General features: G+C 40.6%; 1 protein-coding gene across 26 annotated transcripts in view; it reads left to right on the top strand.

The window, feature by feature from the left end:
• The window catches only part of LOC140724813 (band 4.1-like protein 3), a 187,562-nt gene that overhangs the window by 157,646 nt on the left and 6,563 nt on the right, over positions 1-23,353 (top strand). For 21 of the 26 annotated variants that reach the window (XM_073039489.1, XM_073039452.1, XM_073039480.1 and 18 more), the window contains 7 exons: positions 779-880; positions 1,428-1,550; positions 9,135-9,539; positions 11,833-11,961; positions 13,404-13,502; positions 21,238-21,318; positions 21,957-22,073. In XM_073039489.1, coding sequence (XP_072895590.1) covers positions 779-880; positions 1,428-1,550; positions 9,135-9,539; positions 11,833-11,961; positions 13,404-13,502; positions 21,238-21,318; positions 21,957-22,067 — 1,050 coding nt within the window. In that variant the 3' untranslated portion in view covers positions 22,068-22,073. The remainder of the gene's footprint in view (positions 1-778; positions 881-1,427; positions 1,551-9,134; positions 9,540-11,832; positions 11,962-13,403; positions 13,503-21,237; positions 21,319-21,956; positions 22,074-23,353) is intronic. The other 5 variants (XM_073039557.1, XM_073039541.1, XM_073039532.1 and 2 more) reach the window with 5 other exon arrangements.

Below are 23,353 nucleotides of genomic sequence, written 5' to 3' on the forward strand. Positions count from 1 at the left end.
TTTCACTAATAACCCACCGAGATGACATTCTATGCCCCTGTCATTACATAATTTATCTACTACGTGCTTTACCCTATCTGCGGTGACTCAGTAATCCTATTTGCAGTGATTCTGTAATCCTATTGCGTAGCCAACATTGTTTACCAGCAGAAGATAGAAATTCATTTCATACATGATTATGTCCTAAGCAGGGATTGTTTTCTGACATCTAAAATGTGATTATTCTATTAGGTGCTTTTTGCATGTAAGTGATCTAGCAGTTTATCAAAGACTTGTGATTATACAATCTATTTAGTTCTAAAATAGGATTCCCCATGATGCTCAGTGCCTGTGCATGTATGCACCTCACCCTTAGAAAGGGGTGTGTGAATAGAGCTTCTGTTTACATTTTTAAATGTGCAGCACTGAGCTTTCATTAATTCCCATACAGAACTATTTAGATCAAAGTGACTGTTAAAAACACAGATTTGTAGGGGAGGAACGGGAGAGAAGCTCATCCCATGGACAACACTTGAGTAGGGAATGCGATAGTTGATGTTGATTAGCAGAGGAGGGGATGGTGAAGATGAAAGGAGATGTATATTGGATGGAACAACAACAATTGGTAGATTTTGTGTCATCCGTCAAACAGCAGAAAACTGTGCTGTCTACTCAGGAGGAAACTCTCATTTCAAAGAAGGGGGGAGCAAAAAGAGGTGATGCTGAAGGTAGTCCAAACCCTATAGGGATTGTGAGACAGAGAGGAATTGAAAGCTCTGATGTGAGGTCTGCTTTGCAGAAGTATGAGACTTCAATGACCAAATGGAAGACTGATGAAGAGCCAGTGTTTACCATTGCCACAGCTCACTATTTTACTGAGTCATCGGGATCAAGAATTTTGGTAACTGTTAGCCTTGACTGTCACAGTCTAAAGATAAAATGCATGACTTTCAGACAGCACTTGCTTTCAGTATGCTTAAACAGCTAAAAGAACCATTCTGTTTACCTGCAAGTTGCTTCTACCCAGCCAGTGATCCTCTAATGTGGTTTTAATGTTTTAGTTTTGCTATTACAAACTGTTTTGTTAAATTAGCCACACTCGTTAAAATTCAGGCTTTGAGGCTGACCCTGATTTGCATTTCACCAGACAGTCTTTTCATCACCTTCTGCAACTTTATTGCACAGATTGTTCCTTAAGATTCTTTTGCGTGTCCCTTCCTTGTAGCAAAATATTTGTATTGTTTGACCTTCCCGCGTACTAACATAATCTCATCCTTTGCCTGTTTTCCTTACACTCTTCCTTTATTTGGCTTTTTTTTCCTGTATGTTCTAATTAAACTTCTGCTATTTTTTCAGTCTGTAACTTTGAAACAGCTTTTGTCTCTCTGCTGTTGACCTAGTCATGTATGTCAGTCAGCTTTATATGTTGACTTTCTGTGTCTACACAGACAAAGCAGTCTGGTTCTGAAGTAACCTCAAAAAATGTAGACGTCTCCAATCTGTTAGATTCAACACGAAAACAAATGGATGGAGAGGAATGGGCTTCTGCTTCATCATACAGCTGGGTTCAGGTGTCTTTTTATTCTTTAAAGAAATCTTCTGTCCTTGAATGGAATTGTCACTTCTGGTGTTTCTGCTCCTACTTCTAACTATGTGTCACATTTCATCGCTCCAGCATATTGTGTGCATTTCAACAAAGTACAGGGCTTGAAAGCTCTTTCCCTGTCACATGCTATCTTCCTTTTACAGATTTCTGTATTTTTCATCGTGATGTCCATCTTCCCTTCTTCCCAAGTCTCAGAAACACAAGAGATTCTGCAGATGCTGAAAAGCCAGAGCAGCACACACAAAATGCTGGAGGAACTCAGCGGGTCAGGCAGCATCTATAGAAATGAATAAACAGTCGAGGTTTTGATCCTGATGAAAGGTCTTTGCCTAAAATGGTGACTATTTATTCCTCTCCGTAGATGCTGCCTGATCTGCTGAGTTGCTCCAGCATTTCTCATGTGTTGCTCCCCAATTCTCATTTGCTGGATTAGGTATTCCGCCTGGGAAATGATTGGAAGATTCTTATCAATCAAGTGGCATTATTGTTAACCCCATCCATTTTTTAACAACCTGGAAACAAAATCAACCCAGATAAATGTGAAGTGGTTCATTTTGGTAGGTCAAATATGATGGCAGAATATAGTATTAATGGTAAGACCCTTGGCAGTGTGGAGGATCAGAGGGATCTTGGGGTCTGAGTGCATAGGACGCTCAAAGCAGCTGCGCAGGTTGACTCTGTGGTTAAGAAGGCGTATGGTGTATTGGCCTTCATCAATCATGGAATCGAATTCAGAAGCCGAGAGGTAATGTTGCAGATGTATAGGACCCTGGTCAGACCCCACTTGGAATACTGTGCTCAGTTCTGGTCGCCTCACTACAGGAAGGATGTTGAAGCCATAGAAAGGGTGCAGAGGAGATTTACAAGGATGTTGCCTGGATTGGGGAGCATGCCTTATGAGAATAGGTTGAGTGAACTCGGCCTTTTCTCCTTGGAGCGATGGAGGATGAGAGGTGACCTGATAGAGGTGTATAAGATGATGAGAGGCATTAATAGTGTGGATAGTCAGAGGTTTTTTCCCAGGGCTGAAATGGTTGCCACAAGAGGATACAGGTTTACGGTGCTGGGGAGTAGGTACAGAGGAGATGTCAGGGGTAAGTTTTTTACTCAGAGGGTGGTGCGTGCGTGGAATGGGCTGCCAGCAACGGTGGTGGAGTTGGATATGATAGGGTCTTTTAAGAGACTTTTGGATAGGTACATGGAGCTTAGAAAACTAGAGGGCTATGGGTAACCCTAGTAATTTCTAAGGTAGGGACATGTTCGGCACAACTTTGTTGGCCGAAGGGCCTGTATTGTGCTGTAGGTTTTCTATGTTTTAAAAAATCTGTTTTCTTAAATTATCCTTGTCATCCCCTTATTAATATCTTTGAATAGTTCTTCAGTTCCTGATTACTCCTAGAGATATGTAGGACAATGAGGAACTCCAGCAAATGTCCAGCATTAACTCATGTTGGCCCAGAATCATGACCCTGGTCTTACACTTCTTATCCCTGATAGCCATCGACGTAAGACCTATGTACCAGTGCTGCAAAGAATATCCCTGCACCTTGTGTAAACAAAATTACTTCCACGTGAATATGAGGTCAATTTTAGAAGTTTAAATAGGTACATGGGTGAGAGAGGAACGGAGGGCTCTGGTCCAGGTGCAGGTACATGGGACTCGGTAGAAGATCAGAGTGGCACAGTCTTCATGTACTGAAGGGCCTGTTTCAGTGCTGTGTCTCCAAACTCTCTATCTATGGTGGGCAACCTGATTATTTATCCACCCAGAGAATGATCTCTTCTACACCTTCATCCAACATTACCCTCTGCACCCCAGCTAGAATGTTTGCAGGTGTAACCTGAGAACAGTTTACCTTTCCATTTTTTTTAGCTCTGCGTGGAGAGGCATCTGGCTTCTACTTGACCCCTTCTTAAAGTAAAGCAATCAAGGACCAGGAATTGGTATTATGGGATCAAACTGAAAGACTACATAGAGTTAGTGTTCAAAATGCTGGGTGGTTTATTTCAAAAAATGATGTGCAACAGGAGACCAGTCAAAGATAATCTACTAAGCATGAATTTGGTACGACATTTTCATTCTCAGTTAATGAGATTACCTGTAAAAATAAATTTTGATAATAGAATATTGGCTGCAGGAAGATGTAATTAAGTATATTACAGACTGGGTCCTAATTAGAGAATAAAATCATTGTCCACAGGCCTAACAGCAAATCCAATTTTTTGTTACAAAATGGAGGCATGTTATAGCATTAAAAACTAGAGATTCTGTAGATGCTGGAAATCCAGAGCAACAACACACAAAATGCTGGAGGAACTCAGCAGGTCAGGCAGCATCTATGGATGGAAACGAACAGTCAACTTTTTGGAACAAGGTGAAGGACCTAACCTGCTGAGTTCCTCCAGAATATTGACACTATAACATAATTAGTGAAGTTCCTGAAACTTGGGTGTCCTTACTGCTGCATTCGATGTCTCTACCTCTTCTAGGCTTTGTCTGTAGTTCCCTGTTACTACATTAACACAATCCACACAACAGCGTAGTGGTTAGCATAACAGTCTGTTGGACCAGCAACCAGATTCACTTTCTGCTGTTGTCTGTAAGGAGTTTGTATGTTCTACCTGTGACCACATGGGTTTCTTCCAAGTTCTGTGGTTTCGTCCTGCAGTCCGAAGTGTACTGGTTGGTGGTCTACACACACAGAATGCGGGAGCAACTCAGTGGGCCAAAACGTCGACTGTACTTTTTCCATAGATGCTGCCTGGCCTGCTGAGTTGCTCCAGGATGTTATGTGTGTTGCTTGGATTTCCAGCGTCTGCAGACTTTCTCTTGTTCCCAGTTGGTAGGCTAATTGGTCATCGTAAATTGTCCCCTGATTAGGTGAGGGTTAAATCGGTGGTTGCTGAACGGTGTGACTGGAAGGGGTTATTCCACACTGTATCTTAATAAATAAACAAATTAGTTATTAGCCCTCACTATTCTTTCTCCTACAACAGGTGGAAATCCCATGCTTAAGTTATACAGTTATCATGAGTACTTCATAATTTTCTGCATTTAGAGAATACTTCAGTAGTAAGGATTGAGAATTAATCCACCCTATATTTGGAAGGTTCTAGCCACCTCAGTGGTCACACAGCACGAGATAATTGTGAGCACATTGGATGAGTCAAATGTTTTTGTGCCCAAGCAGAAAGATTTCTGAGTCCATTGAGGGGTTACATCAATAGAGAATTGGACCTACTCACTCCTGCAGTTCAAGGTTAATGGTTAAGGAGTTATTATTTTACACTTTGTTTATAGTAAATTTACTGCTAAATCCTTGCTATCATAAGAATTTCAGAGAGTTATTTTCTGCTTTCTTGGAAACATTTTTGCACAAGGTGCAGTGATCTTACTGCATTGCTCCTGAACATAACAAGGGCATATTGGTTATGTTAATTTATGCTGGAAATTTGCCTGGAGCTCCTCATTTCTCTTGTTTTCCCTAGATGTGTGGGAGCAACTTTGTTTACAAATGGAGGTGGCTTTCTACAAGCCCAAGGATAGGTCAGTAATGTGAGGGCAGCTGCAGGAGAGCCCTGCACAGAAAATACTGGATGAGCTCAGCAGGTCAGGCAGTATCTTTGGGGATGAGTGGCCAGTCCTGCTGAAGGGTCTCGGCCCAAATCGTTGACTTGCTGAGTTTCTCCAGCATTTTGTGTGTGTTGCCCTGGACTTCCGGCATCTGCAGAATCTCAAGTCCAGAAGAGCACTCAGCCCATGTTAATTCACCCTGCTCTGTCCAGGTGTAACACGTTCTCAGATTGTTCCACTTGCTGTTGGTGATACTCCAATTCAGCAAGGTTGGGGTATCAACAAGCATCAGTTCATTTTCATTTGACTGCCTTAGAAATGATTGAAATCCAGCATGATCCTGTGTCAAATAGTAGATTATAATTGTTGGGGTTTCTGTTGCATTTTCTGCTTGTTCCATACAAAGACTAGAGTTTTGAAAGTGAAATCCATTTTGCCACTTCTATCTAGCTTTTTTCAATTTAGAAGTACAATAATTGTGATACTGTACTATTTGTCCAGTGATCCCCGTACCCAACGCCTGTAGCACTGAGGATGCCTGCCATTGGCTGTTTGGTATCACCATGCTAATTTTTTTTCAAAGCTCTCCTATAACCTTTCAAAATATGAAGAGAGACTCCATTAAAATAAATGAGCGATGGATGGGCATATACTGTTATTTCTGTTAGGGGAATAAATACAACCAAAGTTTGAAGTACTTGCATCAGCCTTTCAGAAGTACTACATGAGATAAATTCCGAATAGATCTAATGCTCATCCTTGGAGCACTCTGGACCATAGGTGATCTTAGTTACACCCCTTCTTTTACCATTGCCCTCAAGCCAGTGGATCAAGCCCCATTCTCTCAGGGACGTGGAGGACATTCCCAGATCAGTTCTCAGAATGCTTTAGACTAAGGGAGAGTAAAACATGGCAAAGTTCCAAGAAAAACTGCAGTGCAGCATACTGTGTTTAGAGCTAGGTAATCACATCGCCGTGGAATCAAATCGAGGTTCTGCAGTGCAACCACATCCAGCTGGGCAAATTTTAAAAAAATAACAGCAAGAAAGACCCTCAGATCAATTTTCAAAGATTGCAGAGCTCAGCAAATCAAATGCAAACGACAAAGCTGAACCTTCATGTTTGCTTACAAGGTTCCCAAGTATCAATAAAACTATGACTTCCCCCCCCCCCCCACACCCGCCGCAATGAGGCCATTCTCGGGTTGAAGGAGCAACTCCTCATATTTGACCTGGATGGCCTCCGACCATAATTAAGGGTATTTAAGAATAGCCACATACCTTGAATGTCTCAAAAAAACCTTGTCAAAGCTACAGTCAGAGTTATTAGGGTCTGAGGATGGCCAGGTAGTGACTCTCAGACACTTCCTCTGACTTGCCCCTTGTAAAGGACCCCAGTCAGGACCATCACTGACCTCATCAATTATGAAGATCTCTCGTCCACTGCCACCAACTTCATAGACCACTACAGCACATGTGAAAATATCTGTGTTCCAAGTCTTCCCTTCCAAAGCCCCAACTCTTTCTGCACTATATTGACGCTGCTTCATGCACCCATTCTGAGCTCATCAATTCCATCAATTTTGCCTCCAACTTCCACCCTGCCCTTAAATTCACTTGGTCCATTTCCGACACCTCTTTCTTGATCTCTCTGTCTACCAATATCTTTTGTAAACCTACCGATTCCCACGGCTATCTTAACTTTACCCCTTCCCACCCTGTCTCCTGTAAAACTGCTGTTCCCTTTTCTCAGTTCCTTCGTCTCTGCTGCATCTGTTCTGAAGATGAGGCTTTCCTTTCTAGGACATCAGCCTCCTTCTGCAAAGAATGCGGTTTCCCTTCCTCCACTATCGATGCTGCCCTCACCTGCATCTCTTCCATTTTCCAGACACCCCACCCCATCTTCCCACTGCCTTAACAGCGACAGAGTTCCTCTTGTCTGCACATACCATCCCATGAGCCTCCACATCCAGCACATCATTCTCCACAACTTCTGCCATCTTCAACAGGACCCTACTACCAAACACATCTTTACCTCCCCCACCCCATCACTCTCCACTTCTGCAGAGATAGTTCCCCCCACCCATGATTCTCTTGTCCATTCGGCCCTCCCTACTAACCTCCTTCCTTATCCCTGTAAGCAGCAGAAGTGCCAGACCTGCCCATTCACCTCCTCCCTCATCTCCATTCTGGGCCCCAAACAGTCCTTCTAGGTAAGGCCACACCTCACTTGATAATCTGTGGGGTTGTCTAGTGCTCCCGATATGACCTCCCCTATTCAGCATAGATTGGAGGAACGCTTCGTCGAGCACCTTCGCTCCAACTACAAGAGGCAGGACTTCCTGGTGGTGAACCATTTGAATTCCCGTCCCCATTCCCATTCAGACATGTTGCTCCATGGTCTTTTCTACTGCCACAATGAGGCCACTCTGTGGTTGGAGGAGCAACATTTTATATTCTATCAAGGTAGCCAACTGGATGGCATAAACATCAATTTCTCCAACTGTGTAATTTTTCACCCTCCCCTTCCCTTTTCTTCAATTCCCCCATTATGGCCTTCCCCCTTACCTCTTCTTTTCCTCCGCTGCCTATAACCTCCCCCGGTGCCTCTCCTTTTTCCATTTCTCCCGTGGTTCACTCTCCTCTACTATCCGATTCTTTCTTCTCCAGCCCCTTACCTTTTCCACCTATCACCTCCCTCACCCACCTGACCACCTTCTGGCTTGTCCTCCTTCCCCTCCTCCCACCTTCTTATTCCTTTCTCTTCCTTTCTGGTCTTGGTGAAGGGTCTTGGCCCAAAACGTCAACTGTATATTCACTTCCATAGATGCCACCTGACCTGCTGAGTTCCTCCAACATTTTAACATAGAACAATACAGCACAGTACAGGCCCTTTGGCCCACAATGTTGTGCTGACCCTTAAACCCTACCTCCCATATAACTCCCCACCTTAAATTCCTCCATATACCTGAGTGTTAACCAAAGTTATTAATCACATCAAATCCAAAAGGGCCAGAAACACTGATACTGCAAGTGTGACATGGATTTTATAAGGGAATCATAATGTAAAGAGATTACATTCAAAAGAAAAAAAAACTTGCTGGAAATGAAAAATAAGAACAGAAAATATCCAGCTGTTCAGGCAACAGTTGTGAGGGTTGAAAGCAGGATTGAACTTTCAGATTGATGGCCTCTCGGCAGAACATCTCCAACTGCAGCAAGTCAACAGGTGGTTGTTTGCAGGATGTATGTGAGAAGAGTCAGTAGAGTTGTCTAGTTACATATCGGAAGGAATGACAAGCTAATCTTTCCATTTGGTTCTCATTGTTTCTATTAACATAATAAAATATCCTTACTTAAGATATTTGGAAGTCTATCTTTGCAGATGGATGACAAGCCTTCTACTTTGTATCTGTGTTGATAGCCTGTTTTCTGACAGAACAATCTTTGTATCACTCAGAGCCACTGCACTGGACAACTCTTGGTGACTAGATAATGATTAAGGGCGAGGATATAGTAGTTTTATATTGTTATATATCACTTCACTATAACTATGTGTATACGTTATATATACAGTATATATAATGTACTCTACTGTTTCCATGTTTCTTTGTTTCTCCCTCTCTCCCCTTCCTCTCACTCATACACACATGCACGTGTGTGTGTGTGTTTGTGTGTGTGTGTGGCAGAAACATGGACACAATAGAGAAACATAATTGACTAAAGTAGAAAACTGCCTGAACATTTTCATAGTTACAGGAGATTTTATATGCATTCTTCACTAAAAGCATGTCGTACATTAATTTACTACATCCATTTCTGTTTTGCTTATTGAAATCTTACCAGCTTTTGATTGTAGATGTTTGAAGTAGATGGAGATGGTTGTGCTATAAACCTAACTCAGAACAGGTCACAATAGTTGCTATTCAGTACATTTTACTCTGCACACTTTCATGGGAGTTTTTAATCTCTCTAGAAACCGGACGTGGATTTGGACGAGAGTTCCAAAGTGGCACTACATGAAGTCCTCAAGCAGGAGAAGACCATGAAGATTGTGCAGGAAACAATGGTGATGGAAAAGAAGCATGTGATGAATGTGCATGCAAGCGAGGATGCTTCTGCTCTGAGCGCTAAGCTGGCAGGAGTTGAGAGGGATTCTTTAACAGAGGCGAGCAAAGCTCACTCATCTGGTGATGCAGGGGGTCTGAGTTCTATGGTGACTGTAGAAACCAAAGAGGACCAGAAGGAGGCAGCGAGTCCCAAAGTGGATCAACCAGTAGCTGATATTGTAGAAGGACCACCTACCACCCAAGGGTGGGAGGAGCAGCCTCAGATGGCAGGCAAACCTTCAGAAAAATCTGAAGAACAACCTCAGTTCGAGGTAACTGGTTCCCCTCACCTCCTTACCAACTTTTATTTGTTTCCACATAATCTACCATCAACATCTGCAATGTTTGTTATTTTAGAAGCAAAATCACAGCAAAAAATTCAAATGTGTTGCAAGTCACACCTGCTTTGAGTAGTGCCACTGAATCAAGTGATTGGTTATTACTTTTTAACCCACATTTCATCCTTCATTCCTGTTATCAGATTATTTTAAATTTTGAAATATAGGGAGTAATTTTAATCCTACTGATGAGAGCTCAATTTAGTTTTGTTTGACTTCCAAATTAGGCAGGCAGCCAGTCCTTTCTCTTCCATGAGCAGTTTAGGATAAAATTATTCACCTCCTGTGCCATCTCATCACGTTGATTTTAAAACAATATTATTGATAGTTAACTGCAGTTTGATATATGGCTTCTGCATACCTGCAATACCCTGAGTCTGCCTGATGCTGATGCTATGATGCTTTCTGTTTCTGATTTAATTTTGCTAATCTCTTTTTGCCATCATCAGTTTAGATTATTGCAGATGGCTGAGTTCAGCTAACTGAAATTTAAACTTCCTTCCTGAACTAATGAATTTTAACAAGACCAAAGTACTTCCTGATCTTTAATTATGAAAACCTTTAAGTTTAATTATTTAGTTATTTAATTTTGACCATGTTTATTAAACTCTTCTTCAATAATTCCTAATATCTAAGTGATTTTTGAACTAGAACACCTCTAAAGGAAATTAAACTTAGACATGTGTTTTATATGCACTACATTTTGAGACTTTCTATGATTATAGTTGTACCTTGGATGAGTGTTTGCATCAGGAAAACTAAAACTAAAACTGAATATTCCTTTTGATCAGTATTGATGTCAAGAACACAGTGCCTGGCTTTGGGAGAGATGAGACATTAAAAGTAAATTGTCTGCACTTTGTGCAAGAAGATTGCCAGTGCATTTATCTTATGTAAAATTGCAGATTGCTGACCTTAAATATTATCTGCAAAACGTTTTCAGAAATGCAAATAGAGGTTTCTTACCTCTTTAGTATCTTAGGTTAATTGAGGAATACAAGACTTACTGATGCTAAAGTAATGTCATTATTTCCCCTCCCCCCACCCCTGTTCTCTTTCCTGTATTCTGTGCAAGTGGATGTTTGGCACACCTTACCCTCTACTGGTACAACAATAACTGGAACCCTTCCAGTGATCTCATATAATTAGTTTCAAGTAGTAATCAGAAGAGCTTGAAATAAGGCACCTGTTTTGGAAAACATTATTCAGTTTTTAAAAAGTATCTAAAACAATATAAAGCAGAAGCAATCAATCTTCTGAAGGAATTAACAGTTGAGCAATATCGGTGTGGGGAGAGGAAAGGAATTGTGTATAATCCGTCATGAGAATATATTTTCTGACCTGACGGTTTCAAAATATTTCTGAAGTTATTTGAAGCTAATTTGGATAACTGACTTCCTAGGCAAAAACTAATAGGAATTTAATTTGCACAACACAATGCACAATATGCTGAAGGAACTCAGCAAGTCAGGCAGCATCTATGAAAGTAAACAGTCAGCATTTTGGGTCTCAAATGCAGAATGTTCATTTGCCTCCGTAGATGCAGCCTGACTTGCATTATACCTGCAGTATTTTGTGCTCAAGATTTCCAGCATCCACAGAACCTCTTGCATTTAGGAATTTAAACTTATTGTTGGAATCTTGTGAGAGACCGCCCCCAGCTGGTCACTGTGTGAAATAGCAAGGTGACGATTTGTATGTCCCATTCACGGTTACTTCATAGGTACAAAGCCATAGAATAATATTGAAACTTAAGTTATATGCTTATAGCTATCTGTAAGTGAGATGATTTCCTTAATTCCTAATCATAAACAGTTGGACATGACAAGATATGATTAAATTACTTTTTAAATTGTCTTTATATGAGTTCTATGCTAACTTTCTGGGGTTCTTGTACTTATTGACATCAACACCTAGCATTAATTGGAAAATATACGCTGGAATATTGGGGAATGTAATTTGTCAGGTTTAATTATCATCTATATGAGAGTCATTCGCCCAAAGAGGAAGGAACATTCCCATGTGCAAAATGCTGGTGGAACTCAGCAGACCAGGCAGATCTATGGATGAACAGACTGATGAAGGGCCTTAGCCCAAAACATCACCATGTGCAATAATCTCAATACTGATGTGGCATGCATAGTAATGTAAGGGCACTGATTTGCTAATGGTAAGAATGAAAATTGTCATATCTGTTTTCTCACAACTTCTGTCCTTTTGAATGTAGCCACCTGTTATTAAGACAGAAACTGTCAGCTTTGAAAGCTTAACTAAAGAGGATGGGAAAGAAATTTGCACCAAGGATGTACCAGTGGTTCACACTGAGACTAAAACTATCATCTATGAATCAGCAAAGGTAACGGATTTGATGAGCAATTTTCTGTACAGTTCATCATTAATTTTACAAACAATAATCAATAATGTTGTCCATAGTGTTAAAAAGTTTGTCTGTGCAACTGCCTTTATTTCTGTTTTATCCACTCACTGCTTACGCAGATCAAATTTGAAAACAGATAACTGAGTTGGAAGAAGTTTTAGTAATAATGATTACATCATCTTCAGAACCTAGAGCACACGAGAGATTAGAAATATATAAATGAAATGTACTGAAGCTGTGTGGATCCAAGAAATATCCTGACTGGGATTTAAAGACCAGAAGGCTGTCTGTAGTTAGAGGATTTGATTAGAGGTGTGAGGTGTAAAGGTGATAACTAGTATGTAGGTTGCAGCCATTCACTGCAAGAGACATGTATCTATGACAACAAATGTGGATCAATGCATGATCAGCACCACAGAACTATTGAAAGAAAGCAGCAAAGCACATGAACATTCCCCATAATAGTGCAAAACAAACTAATAGATTTTGATACTGAGTGGTAAATGGCTGAATGTGCTTTATTTTATTTTTATTACAGCACAGAATAGGCACCCTGTGGCCCTTCGAGCCGCTCCACCCAGCATCCCCCAATTTAACCCTAGCCTAAGGGACCTGATCACGGGACAACATACAGTGACCAATTAACCTACCAACCAGCAGGTGTTTGGACTGTGGGAGGAAACCGGAACATCTGGCAGAAACCCACACGATCATCAGGAGAACGTACAAGCTCTTTACAGACAGCGGTGGGAATTGAACCTTGGTCACTGGACCTGTAAAGTGTTGTGCTAACCACCATACTACTGTGCCACCTGCCTTGCATACTTGCAAGCTAGAGGGCTAGCATTAATAAACACCTCATATAAAATGCTGGAGGACCTCAGCAGATCAGGCAACGTCCATGGAAATGACCAAACAGTCAATGTTTTGAATGGAAATGAAGAAATGGTCATTTTCATAGGTGCTGCCTAACCTTCTGAGTTCCTCCAGCATTTTGTGTGTGTTACTTTGGATTTCCAGCAATTGCAGAATCTTTTGTGTTATTGATTGTCACGTGTTGACTTTGGAAAAACATAACCATTGACACTCCAAATAATGTTAAAGGGACAGATTCCAGTATGGAAATATAGATTACTGAAGCCTTTTTAGCTAATCACAAAGTTTAGTTAAAAGAGAATTTTTGTTTGTTATCTTAACCACCAGGTTATCATCTAAATTGTAATGAGGCAGATGTTTCTCTTAAGCAATTCATTTGAACAAGCTCTCTCTATTTGTTTTAAAAACTAAATACTTACAGATGTTGTTATGCAAGAGATCCTGAGAAGAGGGGAAAAATCACTTTGCTTGCCTCAACTGCTATTAGTTGTAATACTGGTGAAGTTCAACAGAAAGTCAGAGTTTATTTACTTTCTCTTTGTTAGTTGGACTCAGATGTTGACAGTGACCCAGGAGTTCTAATGAGTGCTCAGACGATCACCTCAGAAACTTCGAGTACCACAACCACTACACATATCACCAAGGTAAATTTCACTATGGGTGTGAAACAGACAGTTGGGAAAGATTTTAAACTTGCTGCTTGGAGACAAAATAAATCCTATAGATAGACTGTTTAACCTTAATGGGCCATACTTTGATTTCTCTTTGATTTGCCAAGAGCTTGAGTTTTATTTATGAAACTTCTGTCTTATTTTTCACAATAGAATAATGGTTCACTATTGTCACAAGTACCAAGATACAGTGAAAAGCTTGTTGTGCATACTGTTCATGCAGATCAAATCATTCCACAGTGCTTTGCAGTAGAACAAGGCAAAACAATATTAATGCAAATAAGTGAAGAAGCTACGGAGAGAGTGCAGTGCAGGTAAACGATAAAGGGCAAGATCGTAACGCGGTAGACTGTGAGGTCAAGACTCCACTTTATTATACAGGAGGTCCTCTGAAGAGCCTGATAACAGTGGGATAGAAACTGTCTTTGGCACGTGCTTTCAGGCTTTTGTACCTTCTGCCCAATAGGAAAGGGGAGAAGAGAATGTCTGGGGTGGGTGAGGCCTTTGATTATACTGACTGCTTTACTAAGGAAAAGGGAAGTATAGAAAGAGTCCACAGAGGGTAGTAGGCTGCTCCCTACAGATCTACTCTCAGTGATTTGGAAAGTTAAACTTTTAAGTACAATGAAAAAGGATGTTGGTGTATCCGTGAATCACTCATCAAGGAACTAAAAATTTTAGTTGCTCTCATCAATCAGATCCTGAGGCAGACTGTAGAGAGCCCCCATCACCAACATATACACTCCATGGATCATCGTTAGGATATCCAATGTGCTTTGGACATTCACCCTTTACTAGGAAAGGAACTCTGCAGCTTAGGGTTCTAGAAAATAGCACCAGAGTGCCAAGAAACTGCAATTGGAGGGAGCAGCATTTTTTTTTTGACATTCAGTGCATGCCTCGCAGCACTGATCGAGGTAGTATTACAATAGTTTGAGGTGAGGTGCCTTCAGTAGGTGAGCAGATCATGGAGGTTTCAGTTATTTGTTGCTCCCAGAAGGCATATTGATTGCACTTTCAATTCCTTTGGGAGTTCAGCAAAATAAAAATTACACATTTATAGGACAATTTTATAGATAACAATTTCACATATGGTTGAACTCCCAAAGGAATTTAAAGCTCAAGGTGTATACTTTCATAGGGTAATACAGTACAGAATAAGGTCCCTATCTATGCTAATCCTATTTGCTTGGGTTTGGTCTACATCCCTCTAAACCTTTCCTTTCTATGTAACTGTCTAAATGTTGTGCACCTCTTCTGACAGCTCAATCCAAATACTCATTACCTTCTATGTGGAAAATCTTGCCCCTTAACTTTCCTTCTTAAATCTATACCCTCTAGTTTTAGATTTTCCTAGCCAGGGATAAACACCGTGACCATCTATCCTACCTATGCCCATCATAATTGTATTTATTTCCATAATGTCATCCCTCCGCCTCTTTCACTGCTGGAAGTGTGTCCCAGACAATTCAATTATTCCTTATAACTCAAGCCTTCCAGTCCAGGCAACATTCCTGTGACTCTTTCAAGCTTAATCACTTTCTTCTTGGATATGGCAACCAGTACTATGCACAACTGTGACGTGTGTGGTATCACCAATGACTTGTACAATTGTATGTCTCAATGCCTCAGCCATACCATACATCATATTTGCCACTCTATCTCTTTTGCCACTTAATCTCAAAAATAAAATTATCCCATAATAAATGAAAGTGACCCACAGGTAGATTACTACTTAAGTCTTTAAGGTGACCTACTCTCTCCTAAATTACAATTTTGTACTTCAACAGTCCTCTCTCCTGTTCCAACCTCACTCCTTCCGAACACTTGGCTCTCCACTCCCTCTACACCAATCCTAACCTCACCATAAAACCCACAGATAACGGAGGTGCTGCAGTAATCTGGTGTGCTGAGCCCCAGCGCCAACTCTCAGACACCTGCTCTTACTTACCCCTCGAACAGGGCCCCACTGAGGAACACCAGGCTATCATCTGCCACACCTTGTTGACTCTGAGGATCTCCCATCCATCACCACCAATCTCATAGTCCCTGCACCCCACACCTCCTGTTTCTACTTCCTACCCAAGATCCACAAACCCGCTTGTCCAGGTAGACCCATTGTTTCAGCTTGTTCCTGCCCCACTGAACTCATATCTGCCAACGGGTCATATTTTATAGAATTTTCAGGTTTCCATTAAGTTCATCAGTCCTCATCAGATCTATAATTAAAAGTATCAATATTTTTCTCCATTTGAAACTAATTACACCATTCCAGCTAGTCTCTATTTGCTTTAGTGTTGTTTTTTTTTAATCAAGAAGCAATCTAGTTCTCTTTTCAAACAACTTGTGGATTCTATTTCTACAGCTGTTTGAAACCAGGAGTTAACAGATTTAAATAAATATTTTTAACGTTCTCTTATTTTGAGATGATCTTACAGTTGTGTAACCACCAGCCAGTGGCAAAGATCATTCATAATTTTGGCACCTCTGGAAAATTAGTGAACTGTGAAAGCCCTGACTTTGAAAGTTGTTTATTATTATTGCAAACATTTCATTCTGATAACTTTTTTCATGCCTTTTTTTTTCATTTCTGACTTGCTTAGAAATGAAGTGCTGAAAACTGCACAACCTGCAGGTTATCTATGAGCTTGCACACGTTCATTATGCTTTGCGGTAATAATGGTTGTTAAACTGTTCCAATCACCTCCTACTGAACAAAGTCCACTAATCTAACTAAGCAATTAGCAGAATGTGCTAGTCAACAGGGCAAAAGGCAATCCTTGGTTCATATGAATAGGCTGCATTACTATTTCCCTAATGAGCTGAAAATATTCAGATATGCAGGGGTAGTTCACAAGTTGAAAAATTTTAAACTTTTAACTTTTTTTAACTGAGATGCTCAGACATTTCTTGCAGGTGGAAATTAATCTCCTAAAATTATCGACTCCAGAGGTATTTAGAGAGAGATTTTTTGAGTGTTTGGGGAAGACAGGGCTCTGGGGAACTGGTATAGATGAGGAATCCATGTCTCTGGCAGATTAATCGCGTAAATATTTAATAGTGGAGCAGTATCAAGGACTGGGTGTGCACTGGGAAATGGGCAGAAGCATCAGCAGCCTGGCATGAGGCTGCAGTTGAATGCTTTAAAATCTAATCCAAAAAGATATACCAAACTGTCGATATTTAATGATTACTGACAGGAAATGTCATTGCTAAGGTAACCAATGTCTCCAATCATGAATTGGAAAAAGTTGTCCTTGATAGTTTAGATTTTTTTAAAAAGTAAAGTACCAATAAAGGGGATATATTACATTTTTAAATATAAGACCATAAGTCATGGCAACAGAATTAGACAATTTGCTCCATTTATTATGAGTACTTTATATTGTGTTTAACTATATGTAGTGTGGTGTTGTGTATCTTGAGTTCTGTGATGTTTTCCTACCACTGCACAAACGAAGTTCCTTATGGAAAATAAAGTGAATTGAATTAAGCCTACTCTGCCATGGCTGAATTCTTTAGCTCTCAATCCCATTCTCCTGCTTTCTCCCCTTTTGATGCCCTTATTAATCAAGAACCTGTCAACCTCTGCTTTAAATATACTCAATGATAGCCTCCATAGCAGTCTGTGGCAGTGAATTCTACAGAGCCATTACTCTCTGGCTAAAGAAATCCCTCCTCATCTCTGTTCTAAAGAAAGATCCTTCTATTCTGAGGTTATGCCCTAAGCACTCTCTCTAATGGAAATATCCTCTCCATATCCACTCTATCTAGGCCTTTCAATATCCGTTAGGTGTCTTTGAGACCCTCCCCTCATGTTTTTTACCTCCCCCAAGTATAGGCCCAGAGCCATCAAATGCTCCATATACATCAACCCTTTCATTCCCAGGATCATTCTTGTAAAATTCCTCTGAACCCTCCCCAGTGCTAGCAAATCCTTTCTTAGACATGGGGCCCAAAAACTCTTAACAATACTCCACATGCAGTCTGACCAATGCCTTATAAAGTCTCAATATTACATCCTTGCCTTTATGTACTTGTTCCCTTGAAATAAATGCTAGCATTGTATTCATCATTACCGACTCAACCTGCACGTTCACCTTAGGGAATCCTGCACTAGCTTTCCCAAGTCCCTTTGCATCCTCACATTCTGAATTCTCTTCTTGTTTAGAAAACATAGCCAATCCCTTTATTCCTTCTTTCAAAGTCCATACACTTCCCTACACTGTATTCAATCTAACTTCTTTACCCATTCTCCTATTCTGTCCTAGTCTTTCTGAAGATTCCCTGCTTCATCAATGTTACTTGCCCCTCCACCTATCATCCACAAATCTGGCCACAAAGCCATCAGTTCCATCGTCCAGATCATAAACATATGAAGCGAAAAGTAAAGGACCCAACACTGACCCCTGTGGAACAATGCCTGTCACCAGCAGCCAACCAAAACAGTGCCCCTTTATTCCCACTCCTTGCCTTCTCCCAGTCAGCCAATCTTCTGTCCATGCTGGTAGAGATAGATTCCATAAGGGATACTTGAGGAAGAGAAGATAGTTGGATGGAAAAATATGAAGAACCATTTTGTTTCCATTTGCTGGGATATCAATAATGATGTAACTTGAAGCTTTGTTTCGAGGAATCTCAGGCTCTCATTATATTTTATACAAACTGCAGTATATTAAGAATGACTTTGAAATTTGCTAAGAATCAAATTAACAAATAGTGTAAATGAAGAAAAAGTGAAGATTTTTGAAGATTAGTTTCAATATAATTATGGAGAAGGATAGGTCTGGACCCAAGGTTGAGATTTTTGATTGGAGAAAGGCTAACTTTGAGGAGATGCGAAAGGATTTAGAAGGAGTGGATTGGGACAATTTGTTTTATGGGAAGGATGTAATAGAGAAATGGAGGTCACTTAAAGGTGAAATTTTGAGGGTACAGAATCTTTATGTTCCTGTTAGGTTGAAAGGAAAGGTTAAAAGTTTGAGAGAGCCATAGTTTTCAAGGGATATTGGAAACTTGGTTCAGAAAAAGAGAGAGATCTACAATAAATATAGACATCATGGAGTAAATGAGGTGCTCATGGAATATAAAGAATGTAAAAAGAATCTTAAGAAAGAAATTAGAAAAGCTAAAAGAAGATACGAGGTTGCTTTGGCAAGTAAGGTGAAAATAAATCCAAAGGGTTTCTACAGTTATATTAATAGCAAAAGGATAGGGATAAAATTGGTCTCTTAAAGAACCAGAGTGGACAGCTATGTGTGGAGCCAAAAGAGATAGGGGAGATTTTGAACAATTTCTTTTCTTCAGTATTCACTAAGGAGAAGGATATTGAATTGTGTAAGGTAAAGGAAACAAGTAGGGAATTTATGGAAACTATGATGATTAAAGAAGAGGAATTACTGGCACTTTTAAAGAATATAAAAGTGGATAGGTCTTCGGGTCCTGACAGGATATTCCCTAGGACCCTGAGGGATGTTAGTGTAGAAATAGCAGGGGCTCTGACAGAAATATTTCAAATGTCATTAGAAACGGGGATGGTGCCGGAGGATTGGCATATTGCTCATGTGGTTCCATTGTTTAAAAAGGGTTCTAAGAGTAAACCTAGCAATTATTGGCCTGTAAGTTTGAAGTCAGTGGTGGGTAAATTAATGGGAAATATTCTTAGAGATGGTATTTATAATTATCTGGATAGACAGGGTCTGATTAGGAACAGTCAACGTGGATTTGTGCATGGAAGGTCATGTTTGACAAATCTTATTGAATTTTTTGAAGAGGTTACTAGGAAAGTTGATGAGGGTAAAGCAGAGGATGTTGTCTATATGGACTTTAGTAAGGCCTTTGACAAGGTTCCACACAGAAGGTAAGTTAGGAAGGTTCAATCATTAGGTAATAATATTGAAGTAGTAAAATGGATTCAACAGTGGCTGGATGGGAGATGTCAGAGAGTAGTGATGGATAACTGTTTGTCAGGTTGGAGGCCGGTGACTAGTGGTGTGCCTCAGGGATCTGTACTGGGTCCAATGTTGTTTGTCATATACATTAATGATCTGGATGATGGGGTGGTAAATTGGATTAGTAAGTATGCAGATGATACTAAGGTAGGTGGCGTTGTGGATAATGAAGTAGGTTTTCAAAGCTTGCAGAGAGATTTAGGCCAGTTAGAAGAGTGGGCTGAAAGATGGCAGATGGAGTTTAATGCTGATAAGTGTGAGGTGCTACATTTTGGTGGGACTAATCAAAGTAGGACATACATGGTAAATGGTAGGGCATTGAGGAATGCAGTAGAACAGAGTGATCTAGGAGTAATGGTGCATAGTTCCCTGAAGGTGGAATCTCATGTGGATAGGGTGGTGAAGAAAGCTTTTGGTATACTGGCCTTTATAAATCAAAGCATGGAGTATAGGAGTTGGGATGTAATGTTAAAATTGTACAAGGCATTGGTGAGGCCAAATTTGGAGTATTGTGTACAGTTCTGGTCACCGAATTATAGGAATGTCAACAAAATAGAGAGAGTATGGAGGAGATTTACTAGAATATTACCTGGGTTTCAGCACCTAAGTTACAGGGAAAGGTTGAACAAGTTAGGTCTTTATTCTTTGGAGTGTAGAAGGTTGAGGTGGGACTTGATAGAGGTATTTAAAATTATGAGGGAGATAGATAGAGTTGATGTGGATAGGCTTTTTCCATTGAGAGTAGGGGAGATTCAAACAAGAGGACATGAGTTGAGAGTTAAGGGGCAAAGGTTTAGGGGTAACACGAGGGGGAACTTCTTTACTCAGAGAGTGGTAGCTGTGTGGAACGAGCTTCCAGTAGAAGTGGTAGAGGCAGGTTCGATATTGTCATTTTTTTAAAAAAAATTGGATAAGTATATGGACAGGAAAGGAATGGAGGGTTATAGGCTGAGTGCAGGTCGGTGGGACTAAGTGAGAGTAAGCGTTCGGCACAGACTGGAAGGGCTGAGATGGCCAGTTTCCGTGCTGTAATTGTTATATGGTTATAAGATTGGATATTTTGGCTGAGTAGACAAATCCAAAATGGGAAGACTTGATCTATTGTGAGGCAGGAAAACTGAAGCAAGCGGATACAAAGATATTTGGAAAGTAGAATGGTGCAAGTGACAAGTAAGATATTTGTTTATTCTTTTGGCTTTGAAAAAGCAATAGAGTTTGTACAAAACATTGTAGCTTACGTGCAATGCCCTGTGTTCGTCTGGATATTACTGCCATGGGAGGGATATTAAAACATATAAAATTATGAAAGGGATAGATAAGATAGAGGCAGGAAAGTTGTTTCCACTCGTAAGTGAGACGAGAACTAGGGGACATAGCCTCAAGATTCAGAAGAGTAGATTTAGGATAGAGATAAGGAGGAACTGCTTTTCCCAGAGAGTGGTGAATCTGTGGAATTCTCTGCCCAATGAAGCAGTGGAGGCTACCTCAGTAAATATATTTAAGACAATGTTGGGTAGATTTTTGCATAGCAGGGAAATTAAAGGTTATGGGGAAAAGGCAGGTAGGTAGAGGTGAGTTCACGATCAGATCAGGCATGATCTTATTGAATGACAGAGTAGGCTTGACAGGCCAGAAGGCCTGCTCCTGTTCCCATTTCTTTTGCTGTTACGTTCTTATTAGAATACTTGATCACCCATTGTAATTGAGAGTTTATGTAAGCTTGAAGTGACTATCTGTGTTCAATTTTCTGTTGAAAGATTGTGAAAGGAGGAGTTTCAGAAGCACGCATTGAGAAGCGAATTGTCATTACAGGAGATGCTGACATTGATCACGATCAGGTATGTTCACTGTGGGCATATTGAAAATTTGTTGATGTAAAATAGCTTGTATATTTAAAACATATTTCATGTTTGGAAACTATTAACCAAAAGAAGTTTAAAATCTGCATGTTCTGATATTTAATTTGTCAAATGCATTTTAAGTTAAAGGAGCTGTAAGTCATTTAATGGGAGTGTGTGGATGAAAAGATTGAACGGGGTAAAGAAAGAACTTCCATAATTCACTTCCTGTCTTTTGACTGTTGTTTGGAGGATTGGGGATGAAGGCATCTCCATCTTTGCGGAATGAATTTTACTTCCAGGACAGAGTTCTACCACAGAGAACACAAGACTGTCTTGGTGAGCCATATTTGGCATTGAAGGTGGTGAAACCAAATGGTTAAATAGTCCACTGCCCTTATCAGTACTGAACTGAAACAAAATATACACCCTCAAGAAAGATTAAATCAAGTTTAAAATAAATGCATTCATGTATGACGTACTGCTCCTTCCTGTAAAAAAAAATCTTAAGATTTTCTTTTAATTATTTCCATCGGCAAAGTAATTGAGGAAAAAAAAGGTCATAATTCTCCATCCTGCTTCTGATCATGCATGTCCCTCCTACTGTTCTTACACCTTGGGGGCTTTCTTTGGGTTAGGCCCTGGCTCAGGCGATTAAAGAGGCCAAAGAGCAACACCCTGATATGTCTGTGAAAAAGGTAGTGGTACACAAGGAGACAGAGATCACACCGGAAGACGGAGATGATTGACCACAGGTAAGAGCCTACAGCATCCGCCTGCTGTGCAGTACTGTAGCATTCTCTGCCTAGCTCTGATTTTACTTTGCAGGTGTTAACTCTATAACCCATAGGCAAGTGCTTTGGAATGCTTACTAACGCTTTTGGTTAATGGGATATAACACCTATATATTTATCTAATTCTGGAGTTCCTGACCTCCTTTATGTCATGGACCTCTACCATTAACTGAGGGATCAATGGACCCCCAGGTTAAATGTCAGAACTCCAAAGCCCCCCAATCCCCCCCTCCCAAGCATAAGCAGCAGTAAAGCAACGATCCCCCTTCTCCCACCAGCAAAAATGCATCTGCAACCCCACCGAGCAGTCAAGTGTGCAGAAAAGCATTAATAAAGACACAGACTTGCAGTACTCCAAAGACTACTTCTTCACCCGGTAATTCGACATACCACCAGCTCTATCTCTCCCTAATAAGGGAAAAAGAGATGCCCTCTTTTCACAGCAAGAGGAGAGACATAACAAAGCAACTCACTAATTTACAGCGTTAAAATTCTGTTGTGTCAGTTTTTCCGAGCTCTGTGCCCAAAGAACTCGGGTCTTTGGGCACACAGCCAGCTTGCAGCTTGCGATCTTTCATCTCCCACAACACATCAGGAGGCGGCACTGGCCTTGAATCAGCCTGTCTCCAGTGCCATGAAAATCCAGCACCCTGAAGGTGCACTAGGCCACATCCTTGGCATATCGAAAAGAACCGAAGTCAACGTGTAACCCCAGGTCAGGGTCTTCAAAAGAACCTTGAAAGGGAAAAAAATGAGATATCAGAGATAGAAATAGCTGTTTCCAAAGATGCAAGCAAAGAAGTCACCGCTAGGCGCCATCATCCTCCGCCTCCTTATGCTCTGCCGTCATCCCTGCCAGTGTTCTTTTCCAATCAATTTTAGCCAACTCCTCTCTCATGCCTCTGTAATTCCTTTGACTCCACAGTAATACTGATACATCTGACTTTAGCTTCTCCTTTTCAGACTGCAGGGTGAGTTCCACCATATGATGATCACTTCCTCAGGGTTCCTTTACCTTAAGCTCGCTTAACAATTCCGGTTTATTGCACAACACCCAATCCAGATCAGTTCATCCCCCTTGTGAGCTCATCCATGAGCTGCTCTAAAAAGCACTCACATAGGCAGTCTAGAAATTCCCCCTCTCGGGATCCAGCACCAACCTGATTTTCCCAATCTCCTTGCATATTGAAATTCCCTCATGACTATTGTAACATTTCCCTTTGATATGCATTTTCTGTCTC

The sequence above is a fragment of the Hemitrygon akajei genome, chromosome 1, assembly GCF_048418815.1.
Source record: "Hemitrygon akajei chromosome 1, sHemAka1.3, whole genome shotgun sequence".
NCBI classification, from domain to species: Eukaryota; Metazoa; Chordata; class Chondrichthyes; order Myliobatiformes; family Dasyatidae; genus Hemitrygon; species Hemitrygon akajei.